Raw genomic sequence first — 26152 nt, 5'->3', positions numbered from 1 at the left:
ATACCAGCTTTATAGGTGATCTACAAGTTTTACTCTATATTTGCTTTTACCAGTGAAATTTTTCCTTTCATAATTTCTTACTTCTAGTTATGGCTTTTTATTTTCCACTTAAAGAAGTCCTTTTAACATTTCTTACAAGGCTAGTTTAGTGGTGATGAATTCTTAACTTTTATTTATCTGGGAAATTATTTTTCTTGCCTTCAATTCTGGGTGATAACCTTTCTGGGTAGAGTATTCTTGGTTGTAGTTTTTTTTCTTTCAACACTTTGAATATTTGTGCTACTTCTTTCTGGCCTGCAAATTTTCTGCTGAAAAATCAGCAAATAGCCTTATAGGGTTTCACTTGTATGTCACTAGTTGCTTTTTCTTGCTGCTTTTAAGATTCTTTATCATTAATTTTTGACATTTTAATTATTATGTCTTGGTGTGCACTTTCTTGGATTCATCTTGTTTTTGACTTCTTTTTTTTTTTTTTAAAGATTTTATTTATTTATTCGACAGAGATAGAGACAGCCAGCGAGAGAGGGAACACAAGCAGGGGGAGTGGGAGAGGAAGAAGCAGGCTCATAGCAGAGGAGCCTGATGTGGGGCTCAATCCCATCATGCCGGGATCACGCCCTGAGCCGAAGGCAGACGCTTAACCGCTGTGCCACCCAGGCGCCCCTTGTTTTTGACTTCTGCGTTGCTCCTGTCCCACCTCTCTTCCTTTCCCCTTACAAATAGCCATTATTCTAAAGTTAGAGTGCAATCATCCCAAACATGTGTGTATATTTTTACTGCTTGTAGGCCTATCTGTATAGTCTCTTTTTAAAATTCATGTATCATTTTGTTTATATTCTTCTGCTACTTTCATCTGAAATTATTTCCATCAGATTCACATTGTTGTCTATCTATTTAATGCTGTGGAATTCTATTTTATGAATATACCACTGTTTATTTGTCTATCATTGTACTAATGGGCATGAATTTGCCTCCAACTTTTCATTCTTCCAAACAATGCCATAATGAATAGGCTCATACATGTCTACTTGTGCACATTTATAAAAGTTGGTCTAGGGTTAGACATTAAAGGTGAATTGATACTGTGTACATCTTCGGTTTTACTAGATACTAAGAATTGGCTCTCCAAAAGAGGTTGTAGTTAGTATTAAATGTTTTAAGATTCTGGCATTAATGGGAAAGTTGTAAATATTATCATTTATTTTATGTTGTAAAAAGTCAAGGACACACGCAGTAACATTTAGGGTAACCAGTAATAGTTAAAAAAAAAAGAGTAAACGAGTATATTAATTTGAAAAATTTGATTAATAATTTAAAAAAAACAAGAAAGAAATACGGAACATAAAACATGTGGGACAAATAAAAAACAAATATTGAGATATGCAAAAATTTTGGCCACCAGCCTATTATGGAGCAGATTTTATGAAACAGGGCATACCATTGTCAGACTGCAAATAGTCCAAAGTAAAAAAATACGGCAGTTTTAAGGGCCATAATGACAATATTTTGCCATGAGTCCACCATGTTGTTTGCCATTCTGATAAATCTCATGAAAAGAGTGGGACTAAATTCATTCAATTTGTTTAAGTACAGTGTTTAATTAAAGGATAATATCAACAAAACTCCAAGCAACAGGGTAAGGCCACATGGAGTATTTGGCCTCAGTCATGCTGTTAAAGTCTTGGACCCAACCAGCTAAATAAATCCTTTGGCCCTCATGGTCTACCTTAGAATGCAAGATGGCTTTCTCCTTAAGTTTCTGTATTGACCTTTTAACTTAGCCTGAATTATTAATTCAGATATAACAGAAAGTATTAGCAATTGTATATATTCTACCTTGGCCTACAAGGATGAAGTTTTGGGCAATTCTGTCTGAAATAGTGCTGATCAGTGGCAGAGGCTGATCAGAACGCTTTCTGAGGAAGAGGTGTAGTGTCACGGATTATTTCAACTAAAGTCAGGAAAAAATTTTATACCACCTTTTCTGAGAGTATTACTCTTATTATAGTAATAACTGCCTTCAGGGTGGTACATATAAATAATATGTCAATAATCCATCCAAGAAGCTCCTCTGAGAAAGATTTCCACAGTCTTCTGAGGGCTATTTGATCTACTGGTGATGTTTCTTTGAACACTTGAAGATCTCTTATGAATATCCCTATAGCCTGAATATACCATTTTCACTTGACAAGGAAGGCTTGTCAAATAGTTGTGAATAGGATTTAGAGTATCCCGAAATGAGAATATCAGTCCACAGAGTCACAAAGCCTCCTCGGGTCAGGGCTTCAGTTTTGACAAGAGGCCAGTAGTAAGCTAAGAGTTGTTTTTCCAAACTAGCTGTTTTAGGGAGTCAGTGAGTCCAAACCCCAAGGGATGAGGAGGCTGGCTCCCTCTTCCAGAATGCTCCAGTACACAAAATGCGCAGTTATAGAGACTTGTAGCTCAAATGGATAATTAGGTTTGTGGTGCCTCGAAGCAAGAAGTATGCCATAGCCTGTTGCTTAGCTTCAAATTTGGGTCTGGATTACACCCCTTGTGGGTTAGCTGATTGAAAATACCACTAAAATAGAATATCCATGAGTCAGCTACTGCTTGTAATCTCAGAGTCCAAAGTGATGCTATGCTGCCTTTTGGTTGGGGGGAAGAGGGACAACAATTAGTCCTTAATTGCCAGAGGGGTTGAGCATTGTGAATCTGTCTGAATAATTCCCCCAAAACTTGATGAGCAGTCTTCTGGATTTTGTTGGGCTTTATCAGTCATCTTTGCTGATTGCAGGTGTGGTTACACCAAAGTCAGAGCCTTTGAGTCTGAGACTTCTGACCCTTCATCCAACTGAATATTTATTTATCATTGAAAGCTTTTGGCACAGTGAGTAATGGTACTCACAATAAATCCTGATATACCCCCTTGTAATAGTCAGGGGAGTTTAGGAAATACTGCATATATATATTTGTGGCCTTGCAGCATGACTGAGAATTTGTCTTTGGTTGCTAATGGGATACAAAAGAAGGTCTTGGCAATGTCCAAGACAGCATCTCAAATGCCATTCAAGTGTGCCATAAATGTAGTTACTTCACAACGTCTGGGACTTCAAGGAATATAGGAACAATAACTAAATTTAATTGGTGGTTAATCTGCTGTAAATATCAATTCCTTGATAACTGTTTTCACTGGGCATAAGGTCTGTTGAATTCAGTTATTGCTCATTCTTATTCTCTTACTACCCCTGCTTCCTTTAAGGCCATAATCAAGGCTGGGATTTTCCGTTATCCTCCCAGGATTCTATGTTATTTCTGTTGGACCATACAAGAGGAGATAGGGACACAGGTTTTGGTATTTCAATTTATGTATTTCATCTTTACTTTTGGAGTTTAGGAGCATATATAGCACAAGTTTTTAAATATAATTACCAGTTATACATTTTGGAATTTAATATACAATTGAAAGCTACAGCATTAGTATATTGAAGCCACAACAAAAGTACACTGAATTCCAAAGCCTCACCCACAAGGTCATTTTACCTCCTTTTCTGAGGCAGTTTAAGAGTCCAAATTCTATTCAGTGCCTCATCTATGGTTTTACACGGGAAAATGTTTTTCTTAGGGAAATCTTCCTGAGAGGGTCACAATATTATAGCAAAACAACGGAGATGTTTTACTTTTGTCCTAGAATGGATCCAAGGTTGGCATGACAGACTGTAGGAGGAATTAGGCCCTCAGACAGCCTAGCTATTACCAATTTACATTAACAAGCAATTGCTCACTCCGCTATCTCATCAACAAACCAACAAATCAAATCAACTTCTAATGATTCACTGGTTTCTGTCTATAGTGGTTGTAAATTTCCCTCTTTTCACATGCATTATAATTGTACGTCTCTATAACTGTTGTCTGAAATCAAGAGGAATCCTCTGTCTAACCAGTATGAGTCTTAATAATAGTTGTTACAGTGTGGCAAACCTCAGCTTTTTATGGTTTGAGATCTCACATTTAGGTCCTTAATCCATTTTGAATTTATTTTTGTACAGTGTAAGAAAGTGGCCCAGTTCCATTTTTTGCACATCAATGTCCAGTTTTCCCAACACTATCTGTTGAAGAGACTGTCTTTTCCCCATTACTATTCTTTGCTTTGTTGAAGATTAATTGATCATGTAGTTTTGGGTTTATTTCTTGGTTTTCTCTTCTCTTGATCTCTTTATCTATTTTTGTGCCAGTATCATACTATTTATGTAAAGCTTTGTAATACAGCTTGAGGTCTGGAATTGTGATGCCTCCAGCTTTGCTTTTCTTTTTTAAGGTGACTTTGGCTATTTGGGATCTTTTGTGGTTCCATACAAATTTTAGGATTATTTGTTCTAGCTCTGTGAAAAATGCTTTTGGTATTTTGACAGGGACTACATTAAAGGTGCAGATTGCTTTCGGTAGTATAGACATTTTAGCAGTATTTGTTCTTCTAATCCATAGACATGGTATGTTTTTCCATTTCTTTGTGTCGTCTTCAATTTCTTACATCAGTGTTTTATGGTTTTCAGTACAGGTCTTTTACCTCTTTGTTTAAGCTTATTCCTAGGTATTTTATTATTTTGGGTGCAATTGTAAGTGGCATTATTTTCTTAATTTCTCTTTCTGCTGCTTTGTTATTAGTCTATAGAAATGCAACAGATTTCTGTAGGTTGATTTTGTATCCTGTGACTTTTTTGAATTTATTTATTAGTTCCAATGATATACTTGGATTATTTTCTCTTTATTTTTTACATATTTATTACTGGTTTTTGATTTGCAGTTACCATTAGGTTTATATATAATATCTTCTGTGTAAAGCAGTCTGTATTAAGTTGATGGTCACTTAAGTTTGAGCCTATTCTTTATTTTTCAACCCTTCCTCTATGTTTTAAGTAGATAGCATCATAGTTTATGTCCTTTTATTTTGTGAGTTCCTTGACTGATTTTTACAGATATACTTATTTTCACTGCTTTTTAAACTTCCTATTTTTCTTACTTTTACTTATTTTTTTTTCCCCTCACAGAGTCCCCTTTAACATTTTTTTCCCTCACAGAGTCCCCTTTAACATGGATTCTTTTAGCTGTTGTTTGTCTGGGAAACTCTATCTCTCCTTCTATTCTGAATGTTAGCCTTGCTGGATTGAGTATTCTTAGCTGTAAATTTTTTTCCTTTCATGTCATTTTCTTCTGGCCTGCAAACTTTCTGCTGAGAAATCTGCTGATAGCCTTCTGGTGTTTTCCTTGTATGTAACTGTCTTCTCGTAGTGCTTTTAAAATTCTCTCTTTATCATTGCTTCTTGCCATTTCAATTACTGTGTGTCTTGATGTGGACATCTTGGGTTGATTTTGTTGGGGGATATCTGTGCCTCCTGGATCTGGATAACTGATTCCTTCCTCAGACTAGGGAATATTCAACTATTTTTTCTTTTTCTGGGATCACTATAATGTGAATGTTGTTGTGCTTGATGGAGTCACTGAGTACTATAAGTCTATTCTCATTTTGCATAATTTTTTCCTCACCTGCTCAGCTTGATTTCTTTCCATTACTCTATTCAAGTCTCTAATTTGTTCCTCCACTTCCTCTAGCCTGCTATTTATTCCATCTAGTGTATTTTTAATTTTGTTTGTTGTGTTCTTCATCTGATTGGTTCTTTCTTGCATTTTTCTATCTCTTTTTTAAGGGTCTCACTGAAATTCTCCACTCTTCTCAAGTCCAGTGAGTATCTTTATGGTCATTACTTCGAATTCTCTATCAAGCATACTACTTATATCTGTTTCACTTAGATCTTTTGCTGTGGTTTTGTTTTGTCCTGTTATTTCATTTGGGACATATTCCTCTGTCTCCTCATTTTGTTTAACCCTCTGTGTCTGTTTCCCTTTGTTAGAGAGGTCAGATATGTCTCCTACTTTTGAAAGTAATGGCCTTATGAAGAAGAGGTCCTGTAGTGCTCTATAGGGCAGCGTCCTCGGTTCACCAGAACTTGGCACTTCAGGGTCGTCTCCTATGTGTGTTGTTTGTGCCCAGCTCTTGTATCCTGGCAGCACTGGTTGAATTTTCAACTGCTTTGTTTCCTTTTGGGGTAGCCTTCAAAGAGCTAGCCATTTAATTGTTGAACTCCCTGTGCCAGTATTTTCTTATTGCCTAGGGCAAGAGCCTGACAGACAGTATTTTCCTAGCTGAGTTGGGTTCTCAGTTTTTTGCTCACAAATGTTCGTGATTCTCCCAAATCTGTAGTTGTTGGGTTCAAGCTAAATAAACCAAGGGCCTTTTCCTGGGTCAGTTATATGCCATGGGGATGGAGATAGGACTTGGAGCTCAAACATTTTATATAGACTGCCATCCATTCCCCTTGTTTTTATCTTTGTCTCAACTCCTGCTTTTAATGGTACCTATTGCTCTTCATTTCTGAGATTCTGGGATAATGGTTTGCCTCTTCTTGACTTCCTTACTTTCAGGCTTACTTCTCACCCTCTGAAGTCTCCTGATTCAGTTCCAATTCCCACAATTTTCTTGATAAATATTGCCCCAACTCTATTAATTTGTACTTTTTTTGTTTTCTAATGAATTTGTTTGTGAATGTCTACCTTTTTTCAAACATTCATATATTTACTGTGTTCCTGGATACTTTTCTAAGCAATTAAATATTGAGTCACTTAATTCTAACAACCTTATCATGGTGGCATAATTCTTTATAGATTTTCCTTAGTAGCATCTCATACATTTAGATGTAATTTTCATTATTTTTCTATTGTAAGTATTTTTAAGTTATGGTTCTTATCATGTTTTTATTTAAGTCATGTCTTATTGAGAAAAGATTTTTAGTTTTTAAATATATGGTTTTGTTTCTCTTTTTAAATAACTATTCACATCAAGTAATACTTTCCATATCTTTAGTAATGTTGTAAGCTAAGTCTCTGTTTATGAGAAAGCTGAGAAAAAATACTTTGCTTATGGTTTCTTAATTTTCTGGGCAATTTTAACATTTATTTTATACAATGTCATTAGGTATATATATATATGTTTATGAGCTACATTTCATGGCACATTTTTTAAATAAAGATTTTATTTATTTATTTGACAGAGAGAGACAGCGAGAGAGGGAACACAAGTGAGGGGAGTGTGAGAGGGAGAAGCAGGCTTCCCACTGAGGAGGGAGGCCGATGCTGGCTCCATCCCAGGACCCTGGGATAATGACCTGAGCCGAAGGCAGATGCTTAAGGGCTGAGCCACCCAGGCACCCCTTCATGGCACATTTTTTAGTACTTTATTTTCAGATTTTTCTTTAAAAAATATCCAATTTGATAATCTGTCATTTTAATAGTTAGGCTTTATCCATTTATCGTTATTGTGGATTCTGACATTTTTTAGTAGCTTTTAACTTCTTACTTGTATTTCTTTATTACCCTTCAAATTGCTTCTTTTCTCCCCTACTATCCTGTCCTCTCTCAATGGACTCATTTTTCTTTTTTTTCATTTTATTCCCTTTGTTTTCTTCAGGAGATTTTAACTACACATTGATAGTTCACTAGCCCCAGTCTTCAAGAGTGAGTGAATGTGTTCATGTCTAGTCTAGATTATTAATTTTATCATTTTATGAATTAGCTATAATTATCATTCTTTGGCAAGTAACGTGCTATTTGGCAGATTTCACGATTTTTGCTTTATTCTTGATGGTATGAAGTTTTCTTACCTTACTTCTGTGTGTCTTAGGATAGATTTAATTATTTATTCTTAATCATTCTCAGTGGTTGGAGACTAGTTTTATTCCCACAACTAATATATTTTTTAATGATGGAAATTTCTCATTCTCACTTTCAATTCTTCATATATTATTTCTCTGACATTCATTCCATTATACTTCTCACAAGTGCTGTAAAACATTTTGTAGTGCCTCTTATTCTTTTCCCACTGTGTTTTTTTTTAAAGTTACTTTCTGATTAGTTTTAAATTTTCAAAAAAAAAAAAATGAAGATAGTACAGACAGCTCCCATACACTGCACACCTAGTTTCCCTATTATTAACATCACATTAGTATGGTAGTTTTGTTACAATTAATGAACCAATATCAATACTAACTAAAGTCAGTATTTTATTTTTTTTTCCTTTGCTTTTATATAATGTCCTTTTTTCTATCCCAGGATCTCATTTAAGATATATTATATTTAGTTGTCATATCCCTTAGGATTCTACTGGGTTTGACAGCTTCTAAGTATTCCATTGTTTTTTATGACCTTGAACAGTTTTGAGATGTGCTGGTCAGGTATGATTTAGAATGTTCCTTAATTGGGAATTGTCTGATTTCCCCCCGCCCTGTGATTAGACAGGGGTTATGGGTTTTAGAGGGAGGATCATAGAAGTAGAGTGGCATTTTCATCAAATCATATGAAGGGTGCGTACTATCACCATGGCTTACTACTTTTGAATTTGACCTTGTTCATCTGGGTAATGTTTATCATATTTCTCCACTGTACTTATTGTCTTTTAACTGCTTATCTTGGTTATTCTCCTTTCACTCTTTTTTTTTAATAACATAGTGCATGAAAAACATGATGCCGTCTTCTAATTTATTAACTGCAAATGTCTCTGGCCTGGGACTTCAGTTTTTATTTTAACAATTATATTTTTAAATGTCCAGGTTTATTAATTTTTTATTCGTCTGCTCTTTTCATTCCTTTCTCTTTTTATTTTATTTCTTCTTCATTTTTATGGCAGTTAAACTTTCATTTATCTTTTTAAGCATTCTAAAATTACTTATTTACAAGCTTCCCACAGATCTTCAATGATATAAATTGAATCTGATGTTAATGGGAATTTATTTTGCCTTATATTTCTCTTGCTATATTCCTATTTAAATCTACCACTTCTCTATATTTGGAGCAAAGGAGATTATATCAATGTATGCATTTACTGTACTACTTTCATATGACTATTTTCTAATTATATGTCTTCTTCCTCCTCTTTCTTATCCTCCTCCTGCTTGCCTCTATCTAATCCTTTATGCTTGATTGAAAAGAAGTATTCCCGATAATGGCTATTCTGAAATCCCACTTTGTTGTGAGATTGTTAATATTGCACACCCATTCACAGAACCAGTGGGTGGCTTAGTTTAATTCTTGGTAATGAACCTCTGTTTTTGAATTCTTGTCATGGGCATGTCTCTTGATGTAAAGTATAAATCCAGGCAACTATTCAATAATAGCTCTGAATAAGACGGTTCTCATCTTCTGTTTTGCATGAATTAAGTTCTGGATTTATCTTAGATGCCATTACCACATAGGAGCAAAACTTCTCCATCATTCCATTAGGCCTATAGTTTTAGCCCTACTCCCAAATTTGTACTCTTAAGGTTCAGGTTTGTTGAGATGTTTATCATGCCTTTAAGTTTTCATTGTCTTTTTATTTAAATCTATGTTTGCTGTATGTTTAGAGCAGGGGGATTGCATCTACATATGAATTTTCTGTACTATTTTTTTAGCTGACTATTTTTTTTAAACTGTTTTCTTTCCTTCTCTGCCTTTCTTTCAGGATTTGTTTTACTTCCAGGAGGTGGACTTGGCCAGCTTCTGGGAGGTATCATTGTTTCCAAGTTACGCATGTCTTGTAAAGCCCTTATGAGATTTGTAATGGTTACATCTGTTATATCACTTACATTCTTTGGGTTTGTAATTTTTGTACACTGTAATCCAATACCACTTGCTGGGATCAATGAAGATTATGCCGGGTAAATATTATTTTGTATATTGGATTTTTACATTTGAACCAACAGTGTATTTCTCAGTCAGTTAATAATTATCTAGTAACCCGTGTATATATATATATAGATATATATATCTATATACCAAGTTTATACCATTCTTGGAATTATTTAACATGTAAAATAAATATAAAGCATAATTTCACCTTTCATATTAAGGGCAGAAATATCATGATGGAAGCTAGCGACGTGCTGCTTATGCATAAAGTACTAAAGAAAAAAAAGGCATTGAAATGATTCAGAACCTAGAAGTAATATTCTGTGTTAAAGTGGCTAACAACTAAGAGACAATACTGACTATATGCAGCCTTACCTTGTGTTCCTGAATTGGTATATCTGCCTTTTTATAGACATCAAAGAATAGAACTGAAGTTCCTCTGAAAGTATGTGTAAGTAAGGTCTCCTTTAAGCTAAACATGCAAAAATTCAAAGAACTTGGCAGAGATTGATACTAAATACAGGGGAATAGAATTTCAATAGAAAACCTAAGGATTGAGCAAGTAAAGTAAGTAAAAAAATAAGAGTTTCACTTCTGCCTACACTGGAGTAGCTTGTGGCAGACCAATGCTCCCACTGAGAACAACTATAAAAAACTGAATCAAGTTTAAAAGATTTGTCTCAAGGCATCAGAGGATTGTTTAGGCAAATAGAAATTCAAAGGCCAAAATTCTGAAATACGGCAGACCCTTAAGAAGAGAAGCAACTTTTTGCAGCTGGATACTTTAGAGATATTTGCTAATTCTCAACATTGTCAAGAAGCTGAGAATTTGGGCAAAGGTCTGGGCAAAAAGCTTCTAGTTAGATGATAAGAAATCAGCACACATTTGTGACAGATGCATCAACCTAGAGAGACAAAAATAGGGTTGGGCAGGATATCAGAGAGAAGAGAGAGAGAGACAAATGAGGCAATACTCTTGGGTTTTCACTCAGTACATTTGCTGAATTATGAATGTAAGTTGCTGAAATCAAGCAGAAATCTTATAAAAAGTAGAGGAAAAGTCTAGCAGTACTGTGATACTCTGTAGTAAATGAGAGTGCGTTTAGAAAACACTGGGGAGGGGAACTGTGATAAACACTACAAGTTCTCTGATATCTCTGTAAGGCTAAGACCTAAGAAGGAGGAACTTCCAGAAGTACTGTAGCCTAGCCAGGAGTTAATTTGGTCTCTAATTGGATTAATTTGGTCAGCCAGCACTCTAACTAGCAGCAGAAAAAACCAACACTCTAAAAAAAAAAAGATAATACCAAAAATTATCAGACAAAACAGACAAGAGAACAGACCACAAGGGATCCAGATAGCATCATTATTAAATAACAATGTTAAAACAATATTGATATGAGCAATAATACAAATGACCAAGAATTTCTCTTCAGAAACCATGGGTTCAGAAGAGAGTAAAACAATATCTTTGGAATCCTGAAAGACAACAAAACAAAACAAACTGTCGACTCATAAATCATTATCCAGTAAAAATATCCTTCAAGAGTGAAAATGAAATAAAGATATTCTCAGGCAAAAGATAACTCGTAAAGTTATTATCTCTATGTTATTATCTCTAAAAGAAATTAAGTATTTTTTCCATCTGAAGCAAAATAATCTTAGAGGAAAACTTGAAGCACAAAGGAAGAGTAAAAGAAGTGAAAAGTATACTAGGAAGTAGACTAAATTTTCATCTGAAGTTTAAAATATATGTAACTCTCAAAATCAAAGAAGTATAACATTGTCTGGTGTAGTTTTTCAAAGGTTATAGATGTTGTATATATGACAACTATAAAGGGAGAGAAGAAAAGGACCTCTGTGTTTATAAGACTTATACATATTAAATATTGTGGTAAAATATCAACTCAAAGTAGAAAAGTAAGTACATATACATAGAGTTTAGGTGTCTATCTATATCTGTATTTCCTGTCTTTGTATGGGCTGCACACTAAGATTGTTTTTATATTAGTAAGTGTCATGAAAAACAATAAAGAACAATAGGACTTATAGTTTCTACTCCAGTATGTAAAGAACTTGTAAGTCATCACTCCCATCCTCACAATAAGAAAAGGGTTGAACAAATAAAAAAATCAATAACAGGGGCGCCTGGGTGGCACAGCGGTTAGGCGTCTGCCTTCAGCTCAGAGCGAGATCCCGGTGTTGTGGAATCGAGCCCCACATCAGGCTCCTCCGTTGTGAGCCTGCTTCTTCCTCTCCCACTCCCCCTGCTCGTGTTCCCTCTCTCGCTGGCTGTCTCTCTCTGTCAAATAAATAAATAAAATCTTTAAAAAAAATCAGTAACAGAGGGCAGACTGGGCAAACTGCTGCCCCCCAAAGTGGAGAGAAAAGCAAATAGAGAGAATTGCAGTTTACTGGGAACAGAAGCCATTGGAACTGAATATTGAACAGCACCTGACTAATTGCTGGAGGTGGAACATGTAGTAACCTAAGAGTTAAAATCTGGGGACCCAGTTGTAGGAGGACCCCACACACTTTCATGACTCTAAACATCCAGGTGCTCTACCAGGTTCTCACAGTGGAAACTGAGAGGAAAATCATCTTGTGTTTTGGGCAGGAGGAGAAGGAAAATAACCATTTGAAATAATACCCAGGAGGCGTCTGCTGTCTGTAACAGAAGCCTACCCTGTAAGAAACTACTTTTCCAGAGTTTCCCCTGCCAAACTTGAAAAAGGAGGGCAATCGGACAAGTCAATCCTTCTCTAACCTTCCTGTCTCACATAAGGGAAGGGAGAAAAAAGGGTAGAAAAACTTCTGAAGGTCACAGCTTAGAGACTCAGGGGCACTGGGACAAAAAGAGATGCAAAATCTAAGATTTAATCTTAAGATTATAGAGTGCTTTCCCTCAACAATATCTTAGCACCACACCAATAGATATCCAATGTTATAACAGAGAAGCACAATTGAGAGAGCTGCAAGACACACACTGTTTAATAAAAAGATTCTAGAGAAACCTAAAGACAACCGGGAAGACAGAATGAGGACACCACGGGAAACTGCGACCTTTGTCACCTATAGCTACAGCAAACTTTAAACACAGCCTAACTCCTAGACAGATAAACATAAAAACCTCATACTAAAAGTCCTATTTACCTCTGTTCTTGTTAACATGATACCTAATATCTGACTTTCAACAAACACATTACAAGGTATTCTAAGGACAAGAAAACATGCAAACTGAAAAAACACAGCACCCATCAGACCCAGACTCAGATATGGCATGGTTTGGGAATGATCAGACTGGGAACATAAAATAGCTATGATTAATATGCTAAGGGCTCTAATGGGAAAAAGTGGGCAACATGAAAGCAAAAATAGGTAATGTAAGAGAAATAGAAATTCTAAGAAAAAAATCAGAAGTAAATTCCAGAAAGCAAAAAAAAAATAACAGAAATGAAGAATCCCTTTCATGGGCCCATCAGTAGACTGGAGAGAACTGATTAAAGTACCAATGACTGTGAAGATATGTCAATAGAAACTTCACAAACTGAAAAATACAGAGAAAAAGATTAAAAAAAAAACTGAAACAGAATATTCAAGAACTGTGCAGCAATTACAAAGGTGTAACAAATGTGCCACACAAACACCAGAAGGAGGACAGAGAGGAACAGAAGAAGTAAGTAATAATGGCTGTGAATTTTTCAGAATTAATAACCACCAAACTACAGATCTGGGAAGCTCAGAGAACACCAAGAAGGATAAATACCATAAATAAATAAATAAATAGATAAATAAATAAATAAATAAATAAATAAATAAATAAAACAAATAAAATAAAATAAAATAAAATTACAACTAGGCATATTATATTCAACTTGTAGAATCAGGAAACACTGACAAAATCCTGAAAGAAGCCAGGAGAAAAAAACCTCACTGATAGAAGATTGAGGATTATTTATCTCAGACTTATCTTACAAACCATACAAACAAGAAGAGAGTGGAATGAAATATTTAAAGGACTGAAAAAAAATCATTAACCTAGAATGCTATGTGCAATGAAACTGTCCTTCAAAAATGACATAGAAATAAAGATATTCTCAGGAAAACAAAAAAATACAGGAATTGCAAACCTGCTTTGCCAGAAATGTTTAAGGAAGTTCTTCAGAAAAAAAGAAAGATGGTATGAATCAGAAATCTGAGTCCAACTAAAGGAACAAAGAAACATGCTTTGTAAGTAACTTGCTTTGCAAGAAATGTTTATAGAAGTTCTTCGGAAAAAAGACAAATGACATGAGTCGGAAATTTGAGTTTATATAAGAATCAAAGAACACCAGAGAATGAATAAATGAAGGTATACTATTTCATTTTTTATTTTTAATTGGTGTAATTGAGGACTTGTGTTCAAAATAATAATGGTCATAAGATGTTAATTGTTTATGGATAGTGAAATGGATGACAGAAATCTCATAAAAGAGGAAGGAAGAATTGAGAGTATTCTCTTATAAGATACCTTTCCTACCCATGAAGTGGTATAGTGTTATTTGAAAGTAGACTTAACTTGCTCTTATACTGGGAATTCTAGGGAAAGTCCTAAAACATTTTTAAGAAATATTGTTGCTGGGATGCCTGGGCAGCACAGGTGCCTGAGCATCTGACTTGATTTCGGCTCAGGTCATGGGGTTCTGGGATTGAGCTTCCTGTTGGGCTCTGTGTTTGGCAGGCAGTCTGTTTGAGGGCTGTCTCTCTCCCTCTGCCCCTCCCCCTGCTCATGCATACGCTCTCTCTCTCTCAAATAAATACATCTTTAAAAATAAAAAGTTTAATTGCTATTCTAATAGATGAGAGAAAATAGAATCTCATAAAGTACCCGATTAAAACCAGAGCAGGCAAAAAAAAAAAAAAGGAGGGAATGATGAAAGCAAGAAAGAGCAACTGGTTGGCATGTAATTGTTCATAGTCATGTCTTACGATCTTTTGTATTTGTGTTGTGTCATTTGTGATGTCTCCTCTTTCATTCATAATTTCATTTGCTTGAGTCCTCTTTTTTTTTTCTTGGCAATTCTAGCTGAAAGCTGTCTATTTCATTTATCTTTTCAAAAAACTATCTTTTGGTTTCATAGATCTTTCCTATTGTTTCATTAATCTTTATTTCATTTATTTCTGTTCTGATCTTTGTCATTTCCTTCCTTCTACTAACTTTGGGCTTAGTTTGTTGTTTTCCTAGTTCCTTGAAGTGTAAAGTTAGGTTGCTTATTTGAGATCTTTCTTTTTTCTTAATGTAGGCATTTATCTCTGTGAACTTCACTCAGAATTTCTTTTGCTGCATCCTATAGGTTTTGGTATGTTACATTTCTACTTTTATTTATCTCAAGGTATTTTTTAAATTTCTTTTTTGATTTCTTCTTTGATCCATTGGTTGTTCACTAGCATGTTTTAAATCTCCACATATTTGTGAATTTTCCACTTTTCTTCTTGAAATTGAGTTCTAGTGCCATACGGTTGTTGAAAAAGATGCTTGATATGATTCCACTCTTCTTAAATGTAATATGACTTATTTTGTGACCTACTATACGATCTATTCTGGAGAATGTTCCATATGTACTTGAGAAGAATATGTTTTCTCTTGCTGTGGATGTAACGTTGTGTAAATGTTTGTAGGTCCATCTGATCCAATGTGTAGTTTAAGTCCAATGTTTCTTTACCGATTTTCTGTCTGGATGATCTATTCTTGTTGAAAGTAGGGTGTTAAGTCCCATACTATTATAGTATTGCTGTCTGTTTTTCCCTTTAGGTCTTCTAAAATTTGCTTTATATATTTAGATGTTCCTCTGTTGGATAAATTAATATTTGCAAATGTTATATTCTCTTACTGGATTGATTCTTTTTCATTAAAATGATATTTATCTCTTATTTCAGTATTTCGTCTACCCCAGCTTTCTTTTGGCTTCTATTTGCATGGAATCTTCTTTCATCTCTTTACTTTCACTCTGTGTGTGTCCTTACATCTGAAGTGAGTTTCTTATAGGCAGTATATAGATTGGTCTTGTTTTGTTTTATCCATTCAGTCATTCTATGTTTTTTAATTGGAGAATTTCATCCATTACATATAAAGTAATTATTGATAGGTATGTACTTACTGCCATTTTGTTAATTATTTTCTGGCTGTTTTGTAGTTCCTGTTTCCTTTTGTCTCCTCTTGCTTTCCTCCTTGTGGTTTGATGATTTTCTGCAATGGTATGCTCAGATTCCTTTCTCTATATCTTTTGTGTGTCTACTATAGGTTTTTGGTTTCTGGTTACCATGAGGTTTACATAAAATATGTTTTCAACGGTCATTGTTAAGCTGATAACAGCTTAACCTTGAACATATACTAAAGCTCTAATTTTTTACTCTCACCCTACATTATATGTTTTTGATGTCATAATTTATGTCTTTTTACCTTGTGCATCCATTAACAAATTCTTGTAGTCATATTTATTTTTAATAACTATATTAACCAGATAAACCTTATCTATAACTATAACCTTACCTATAGTTATAATTAGATGAAACTTATCATTCAGCCTAGCTTGGGCTCTTTCTACTGTGGTCCTATGGGACCCATCAGTGCAAGACCTTTTGGCTATGAGAGCCATACAGTCCTGAGATCCATCCTTTGGGTGGCAACCACAAAAACTGGGATGCCAGCATATGTGCAAGCTGCTTCTAGGGAGACATTGACAATTTGTAGTGAGCTGAATTGAGAAGGCAAAGCTGAAGTCTAATGGTTTCCCTGATCTCTGGGGAGGATTGCAGTCAACCCCTACATGCCTTCTAAATTAGAGACCTGACCCTGACAGCTGCTTTTAAAATATTCAAATAGGCCTCTTCCAGGGAAAATGTGAAAGTGGGTGTTTTTTGGCTGCTCCCTCTGCACTGAGCCCTGTGGGAATAGCTAGCTGTTTGAGAACTGTTTCTTTGTTTGCTACAGTACTATGGAACGCGGCAAGCCCTGTTGGTTATCAGAGGCAGGCCATCAAGAGGCTCTTTCCCTGGGAGGATTGTGATCAGCCCCTGGATATATGTTAAATTAGAAGACTGACCCTCAGATAGTGACTTTTAAATTATGCAGATAGACCTCTTTCAGGCTAAGATAGAGATGGGCATTTTTTGCCTTTTCTTTCTGTGCTGACCCCTGGGGGGGATAGTCATGGTAAGTCTGTAGAGCCCATTAAATGTTTCTTCTTTGCCACAATCTCATGGATATGTGGATGCAAGCCCCATTGGTTTTTGGAGCTAAGTGTTTTGGATGCCCACTACTCAAGTGTGAGTCTTTAAAGTTGGCACACTAGATGTGGGTCCATACTCTTCATTCCCTAGGGAGAAGTTGCTAGTTGGGAAGTCCCTCCTGAATATCAGGTACTGGACCTGGGGTAGGGTTTACTGTAAAAGTGTGTCTCAGGTTTTCCTACCTGTTTCAGTGTGGGTGATGGTATTTTCTCACTTGCCCAATGTGTAGGAGGTATTCAGCTAGTTTTTGGATTTCTTTCAGAGGGAATTTCTCTGTGTGGCTGTAGATTTGGTGTCCTTGGGAGGAGGTCAGTTCTGGAGGCCCCTATGTCATCATCTTGGACTGCAACCAAGATAATCTTTTCAACAAATGGTGCTAGAAAAACTGAAGATGTACATGCAAAAAAAAAAAAAAAAAAAAAAAAAAAAAAACCACAAGAAAAAAATCTAGAGACAGAACAGACTTCATGCTTCACAAAAATTAAATCAAAATTAACTCAAAATGGATTATAGACCTAAATATAAAAGACAAAACTATAAAACTTCTGGAAGATAACATAGGATAAAATCTAGATAACCTTGGGTTTTGTGATAACATTTCAGATACAACACCAAAAAAAGGAAGTATGAGAGAAAAAAATGATATGTTAAATGTCATTAAAATTAAAACCTTTCTCTGTGAAAAACACTGTTAATAGAATTAAAAGACAATGCACAAATTGGGAGAAAAATACATACTTGATGCAGGACATATCCAAAATATTTAAAGAACTCTTAAAACTCATCAGTTTATAGAGAAACAACCCAATTAAAAATGGCCAAAAGGTCTAAACATTCACCTCACTAAGGAAGATGTACAGATGCTGATAAGCATATGAAAATATGTTCAGTATTATATGCCATCAAGGAGTTGCAACTTAAAACAACGAGACACCACAACACTTCTATTGAAAAGGCTGAAATCCAAAAAACTGACAAAACGAAATGCTAGCAAGGGTGTGGAGTAAAAAAGACTCACATTTGGTGCTACTGGTAATATAAAATGGTAAGTCACTTTGGCAATTTGGCAGTTTCTTACATAGCTAAACATAGTTTTGCCATTCAATTCAGCAATTGTGTTTTCAGGTATTTACCCAAATGAATTAAAAACTTACATTCACACAAAAACCTATTAGTGAATGTTGATAGCACCTTCATTTGTACTCGCTAAAATCGGAAACAATCAACATACCTTTCAGTAGGTGAATAGACAAACTAGTACACCATACATGGAATATTATTCAGTGATAAAATGAGCTACCAAGCCACAAAAAGACGTGGAGGAACCTTAAATGTATATATTGCTAAGTGAAAGAAGCCAGTATGGAGGCTACATATTATACGATTCCAACTATAACATGTTCTGGAAAAGGCAAAATTATTGGCAAAATTGCATATTTTGATTTGGGCTTTTAAAAATACCTTCTAGGGGCACCTGGGTGGCTCAGTCACTTAAGCATCTGTCTTCAGCTCAGGTCATAATCCCAGGGTCCTGGGATCTGGGATAGAGCCCCGCATCAGGCTCCCTGCTTAGCAGGGAGCCTGCTTCTCCCTCTTCCACTCCCCCTGCTTGTGCTCTCTCTGTCAAATAAATAAATAAAATCTTAAAAAAATATCTTCTACTTAACCTTTTGAACATATGGAATACTGATGTAATAACTGATACAAGATCCATTGTAAAAAATGTACCACACTAAGGCAGCTTACTAATAATAACAGACTGTGTGTAGAGGGAGAAAGAGGTATATGGTAACTCTGTGTGTGCTCAATTATTCTGGAGACCTAAAATTGTTCAAATATATAGTTTATAAGTCAGAATATAATAATCTAAAATGATTTTTAACTATAGGTACTTTTTCAAATGATTAATAATATAAAGTAAACCCCTTTGGTTTCATTCTAAATTTATATTTGGAAATTGTTCTGGGCTTTCACTTCCAGCCAAGATGGGATAACAGATTTCCTCTCCTACCAAAACAACCAAAAATTTGACAAAAATTGAAACAGTGGTTTTCGAGACATTGGAATCAGTCATTGAAGGACAGTGGTACATGAGATGAGAAGCATTCAAGGTGAGCCCTGCAATTCCTCTAGCTTACTGCCTGATAGAATTTTAAGGTTGTAGCACAGGGAGTGGGGATGAGACAGATTCTGGCTGATTCCCTGAGTTGAGGAAATTGAGCTGAGAGTTCAGAGAGACCAATACAGCTAGGGCTCACAAGATTGATAAATAATTCTAAACTGAGTACTACTCTGGCTCTTCCTATCAAATCTGCCTATCAACTAAGACAAATAAAAGTGTTTCTAAGTAAATTAGCTGCATTTCAGAATAAAGTTTAAAAATAGTCACAAAAATACAAAAATATTCAACATCCAAGATTGAAATTTACAAGGTCCAATATCCAGTAAAATGTAAGGAATTCAAAGAAGCAGAAAAATACAACCCATAATAAGAAGCTAAATCAGTTGATCAAAACTGACCCATAACTGACTCAGATGTTAATATTACCAGAGTTGACAGTTATTAGTATTCCATATGTTCAAAAACTTAAATAAAAGATATCTATACCAAGTCAGAATGTCTATAAAAAATGAAGGAGAAATAATTTTACACATAAAAATGTAAATAATATTTGAACAACAGACTTACACTACATGAAATGTCTAAAAAAGTCTTTCTGACTGAAATAAAATGACACCAGGTAAGAATATGAGCTACATAAAGCAAAGAAGAGCAAAGGAAATGGTAATTTATAGGTATTTTTTCTTATTTAAATCTCTTTTAAAATAATTGTTTAAAACAGATTAACATAATATGGGTTTACCTGAAGTGCCGTATATCACATGTTGGTAGACTGTGTTAAGTTAAAGCTGTATAATATAAACTCTGAAGCACCATAAAATAACAGAATCACAGCTAATAAGCCAAGCTGACACATGAATTAAAATAGAATTTTATAAAAACATTTGTTTAATCTCAAATTAGGCAAAAAAAGAAAAAAGAGAACACAGAAAAGATAAAAAAGAAAATGAATAGAAAGGATAGATTCAAACCCAACTCTATTAGCAATCGCATATAATGTCAATGAAAAGGCAGAAAATTTCCAATTTGATTAAAAAAAATAAAGACCCAACTCTATGTGTTGTATAAAAGAAATATGCTTCAAATATGGACACAAGTAGATTATGAGTAAAAGGATGGGGAAAGATGTAGCATATTAACAGTAATCTAAAGAAAGCTGGAGTATGATAGTAGACCAACTAGATTTGTGAGCAAATAATATTAGCAGAAATAAGGAAGGTGATTATGTAATGATAGAGTGGTCAATTCATCAAGAATTCAAACAATTCTTAATGTTTATGAGCCTAATGAAAGAGCTTTAAAATATGTGAAGCAAAAAGACACTGCAAGTAGAAATACAGAAATCCACAAATATAGTCAGATATTTTGATACTCTTCTCTTAATAATAGAAGTAGGCAAATCTCTAGACAGAGAAAACTACCAATATCAAGAGTTAGAGTTCTGTTGTGATGTCTTTATAGATTCCACCAATATTAAAAGGATAGTAAGGTAATGTTATAAACAACTTTATGCCCATAAATCTGACACCTTCCATGAAATGGATAAATCCTTCAAAAGACACAAACTCATTTAAGAAAAAACAATATGCGTCTATTAAATAAATCATATTTGTATTTATATACTTTCTGACAAAGAAAATTCCAAGCCCAAGTTTTTACTGGAGAACTAAACAAAATATTTAAACAATACCTGACTTTACACAAATTCTTCCAAAAAATTGAAAAGGAGTGTATACTTTCCAACTTATTCTATGAAACTTGCATTATCTTTATATCAAAACTGGACAAAAGACATTGTAAGAAAAGAAAACTATAGACCTATTTCTCTCATGAACATAGGTTCAAAAACTGTTAACAAAATTCTGGCAAATTGAACCCAGCAGTATATTAAAAGGAAAATAAATTATGATCAAGCAAGATTTATCAAAGGAATGCAAAGTTGCTTTAATATTTGAAAGTCAATTGGTATAATCCACATATTAATAAACTAAAAATGAAAAAACCTATAATCACAATAGATGCCAGAAGCTCCATGATAAAGTACAACATCTACTCCTCATAAACCAGGAAACTAGGAATGGAAGGGAACTATGAAAGCATACAGCTAGCACTATACTTAGTGGTTATTATGGAATGAATGTGTTTAACCCTCCTACTGAATTTGTAAGTTGAAGCCTAAATCTCTAATGTGATAGTGTTAGGAGGTGGAGCCTTAAGGAGATCATTAAGTTTAGATAAGGTCCTGAGGGTAGACCACCCTACCCCTGATAATGGAAATTAGTGTCCTTATGAGAACATATAGTCATTTTAACAAATGATGGTGGAACAAATAGCTATCTGTATATAGACAAATGAACTTTGGGTCATACCATGTAGCACATAAAATAGTTAAAATGGATTGTAGATGGGAATATAAAATACCAAGAGTATAGGAAAATATTTTGTAAACTTGGGTTCAGCAAAGTTTTCTTAGATAATGGCACAAAATACATGATCCATAAAGAAATGCATTGATTAATTGTTGTACATCAAAATAAAATATTTCTGCTCTTTGAAAGACCCTGTTTAGGGAATGAAAAAACAAGCCATAGATTGTGAGAAGATATTTGAAAATCATATATCTGATGAAGGACTTGTTTCCAGCATATATAAAGAACTTTCAATGCTTAATAATAAGAAAATACTCAATAAAAATGGGCAAAAGTTTTGAACAGACATTTAACCAAATATATATACAGATGAGAAATAGCATACGGAAAGATGGCCAACATCATTTGCCATCAGGGAAGGGAATATTAAAAGCCACAATATGAAAGTACTATGTCCTTGTTCGAATGTCTAAAAATGACCAGCAGCACCTGGGTGGCTCAGTCGGTTAGGCATCTGCCTTTGGCACAGGTCATGATCCTGGGATCCTGAGATGAAGCCCTGCATTGGGCTCCCTACTCAGCTGGGAGCCTGCCTCCCCCTCTACCCCTCATCCCACTTGTTCTCTCAATCTCTCTCTCTCAAATGAATAAATTAAAAAAATTTAAAAAAAAAAGACTGATTATACTAAGTGTTGGTGCGGAATGTAGAAAGCAACTGAAACTCTTATACACTGCTGATAGGAATATAAAATAGCACAACCAAGCTGGAAAAGTGACAGTTTCTTAAAAAGTTTCATGAACACCTACCGTATGATCCTACTTCTTAGTATTTACCCAAGAGACATGGAGACATATCATCATACAAAGACCATATAAAGAATAACTGCATGGAAGAAGCCAGACAAAGAAAGTGTACATACTGTATGATTCTATTTCATGAAATGCTATAAAATTCAAATTAATGAATAATGGCAGAAAATGCATCAGCAGATCCCAGGGGACAGAGGTATTACAAAGGGGCACAATGAAATTTAGGGGGTGAGGATTATGTTTGTTAACATGATTGTGGTGATGGTGGTGATGATTTCACAAGTGTATACATGTATCAAAAACATTCAAGTTGTATATTGTATATATTGAGTATACTTCAATAAACCTGTTAAAAAGAAATTATATTTCAGTAATCATATTTTTGTGGATTTCATTGATATCCTGATATATACATTAATAAGTATAATACTGTGGTATAATTATATTAAATTTTTTTTTTACAGAACAGGACAGTTGGGAAACCTGACAGCTCCTTGCAATTCTCACTGTAAATGCTCATCTTCATTTTATTCTACTATCTGTGGAAGAGATAATATTGGATATTTTTCTCCTTGCTTTGCAGGCTGTACACAATCTAAAAAATTAAATGATCAACAGGTAATTATTTTTTTATTATGCTTCTCCCTCTCTAATAAGACGTTCAATTTGTAGTTGGTGTTTACATTTTACTCCTCACTCTCTATAAAAGCTTTCTTCCCCATAATTTTTTTTTTAAGATTTTATTTATTTATTTGACAGAGATAGAGACAGCCAGCGAGAGAGGGAACACAAGCAGGGGGAGTGGGAGAGGAAGAAGCAGGCTCATAGCGGAGGAGCCTGATGTGGGGCTTGATCCCATAATGCCAGGATCACGCCCTGAGCCGAAGGCAGACGCCCAACGACTGCGCCACCCAGGCGCCCCCCCCCATAATTTTTTTTTTTAAACAGGAAAAGAGTATTTGCTTTAGGTGACCATAATCCAAAAGGCTTATGGGAATTGGCAGTGGAAAAAATACTTCTATATTAAAACATGCCTCAATAAGAAAATTATGAAAGGAAAAAAAACCTCACAGGTAAATAAAAACATAATAAAAGTAGTACATTAATCACTTATAAAACCAGGATGGAGATTAAAGCGCAAAAGCAGTAAAATCAATTATAACTATAAAAATCAGTCAAGCAATTTACAAAAGGATGTAAAATATGCTATCATATACATAAAAAGGTGGGGGGGGGAAATGTGCTTTTAGAATGGGTTCAAAATTAAGCATCCATCAACTTAATATTGATGGCTATATGTATAGGATGTTATAGATGAACCTAATGGTAACCACAAATCAAAAACCTAAAATAGGTATGCCAAAAATGAAGAGAAAGGAATTCAAGGATACCATTAAAGTTAGCCATCAAACTACAAGGGAAAGAAAGCAAGGGAAGAAAAGAATGGAGAACTATAAAAGCAACCATTATAAAAAAAGTAACAAAATGGTAGTAAGTAACAAAAGGCATACCTATCAATAACAACTTTAACTATAGATAGACTAAATGCCAATCAAAAGACATAGGGTGACAGAATGGATAAAAAAGCAAGACCCATCTATATGCAGCCCATAAGAGACTCACTTCAGACCTAGAGACACATGCAGACTGAAAGTGAAGGGATAGGAAAACATTTATCATGCAAATGGAATAAAAAGAAAAAGAGGTAACAAGACTAATATGGAACAAAATATACTTTAAAACAAAGACTGAAGCAAGAGACAAAGAAAGATACTACATAATGATGAAGAGAACAAGCCAACAAAAAGAACATAAAACAATTGTAAATATTTATGCATTCAACATGGAAGAACCCAAATACATAAAGCAACTATTAACAGGCACAAAGGAAGAAATCAATAGTAACACAATAATAGTAGGGGACTTTTACTACATCAATGGATAGATCAGACAAGAAATCAACAAAAGAAATGGGCTTTGATTGACACATTGGAACAGATGGATCTAACAGATATATTCAGAACATTCCATCATAAAACAGAAGAATACACATTATTTTCAAGTGGAACTTTTCAATATTTCACATGGAACTTTTTCCAGAATAAATCATACGGTAGGTCACAAAACACGTCTCAACAAATTAAAAAAGATTGAAATCATATCATGCATTTTTTTTCTGACCACAATAGTATGAAACTAGAAACCAATCATAAGAAAAAATTTGGAAAGAACACAAATACATGCAGATTAAATAATATGCTACTGAACAATAAATGAGTCAACCAAGAAATCAAAGAGGAAATTTTAAAAATTACATGGGGAGAAATGAAAATAAAAACAAATGATCTGAAATCTTTGGGATGCAGCAAAAACTGTTCTAAGACGAAAGATCAGAGCCATACAGGCCTACCTCAAGAAGCAAGAAAAACCTCAAATAACCTAATCTTACACCCAAAGGAGCTAGAAAAAGAAGAACAAAACCAAAGTCAGTAGAAGAAAGGAAATAATAAATATTAGAAATAAATAGAGATTTAAAAAACCATAGAACAGATTAATGAAACCAGGAGCTGATTTTTTGAAATGATCAAGGAAATTGATAACCTTCATCCAGAGTCATTGAGAGAGAGAGAGAGAGGACTCAAATAAATAAAATCAGAAATTAAACAAAAATAACAACTGACATCATAGAAATTGTAAGAAATTATATACCACAAAGGATTATAAGAGAATATTATTAAAAAAATATATGCCAATTGTATAACCTAGAAGAAATGGATAAATTCCTAGGAACATATTCCCTCCCAAAACTGAATCAGGAAGAAATAGAAAATTTGAATGGACCAATTACTGGCAATACAATTGAATCAGTAATTATATAGAGAACAAACTGATGCTTACTAGAGGGGAGGTGGGCAAGGGGATGGGTTTGGTGAATGAGGGGGATTAGAAAGGGCACTTGTGATGAGCCACTGAGTGTTGTGTGTAAGTGTTGCATCACTAAATTCTACATGTGAAACTATTACACTGTATGTTAACCAACTGGAATTTAAACAAAAACTAAGAAAAAAAAGAACTCCCAAGAAACTAAAGTCTAGGACCATATGGCTCCACAAGTGAGTTCTACTAAGCATATACAGAAGAGTGAATACCTATTCTTCTTAAACTTTTCCAAAAAATAGAAGAGAAAGGAAAACTTCCAAATTCATTCAATGTGGTCAGTATTACCCTGATACCAAAACCAGGTAAAAATACTACCAAATAAGGAAAAAAGAGAGAGAGGGAGGGAGAACTACAGGCCAATATCTCTGATGAACATAGAGACAAAAATCTGAACAAAATATTGAATGCAACAAAACATTACAAAAATCATTCAGCACAATCAAGTGGGATTTATTGCTGGGTTGCAAAGGTGATTCAATATTCACAATTCAATAAGTATGATACATCACATCAATAAGAGAAAAGATAAAAACCATATGATCATCTCAATAGATGCAGAAAAGCATTTGACAAAGTACAACATCCATTCATGCCAAAAAACAAAGTAGGTTTAGAGTGAACATACCTCAACATAATGAAGGCCATATATTAAGAATCCACAGCTAACATCATATTCAATGGCAAAAAGCTAAGAGCTTTTCCCCTAAGATCAGGAACAACACAAAGATGTCCACTTTCATCACTTTTATTCAACCTAGTATTGGAAGTCCCAGCCACAGCAATCAGACAAGAAAAAGAAAAGTCACTCAAATTGGTAAGGAAGAAGTAAAATTTTCACTATATTCAGATGACATGAAACTACATATAGAAAATCCTCAAGACTACACCCAAAAATTACTAGAACTGATAAATGAATTCAGTAAAGTCACAGGACACAAAATTAACA

At 34.5% G+C, this 26152-nt stretch overlaps 1 protein-coding gene across 1 annotated transcript in view; it reads left to right on the top strand.

Moving 5' to 3' along the window:
• Window positions 1-26152, top strand: part of SLCO6A1 (solute carrier organic anion transporter family member 6A1) — a 96835-nt gene that overhangs the window by 40556 nt on the left and 30127 nt on the right. Inside the window, exons 9-10 of the mRNA XM_048221110.1 lie at window positions 9530-9725; window positions 22731-22884. Coding sequence (XP_048077067.1) covers window positions 9530-9725; window positions 22731-22884 — 350 coding nt within the window. The remainder of the gene's footprint in view (window positions 1-9529; window positions 9726-22730; window positions 22885-26152) is intronic.

The sequence above is a fragment of the Ursus arctos genome, unplaced genomic scaffold (assembly GCF_023065955.2).
Source record: "Ursus arctos isolate Adak ecotype North America unplaced genomic scaffold, UrsArc2.0 scaffold_5, whole genome shotgun sequence".
NCBI classification, from domain to species: domain Eukaryota; kingdom Metazoa; phylum Chordata; class Mammalia; order Carnivora; family Ursidae; genus Ursus; species Ursus arctos.
This window is presented reverse-complemented; position numbering and strand designations above follow the sequence as displayed.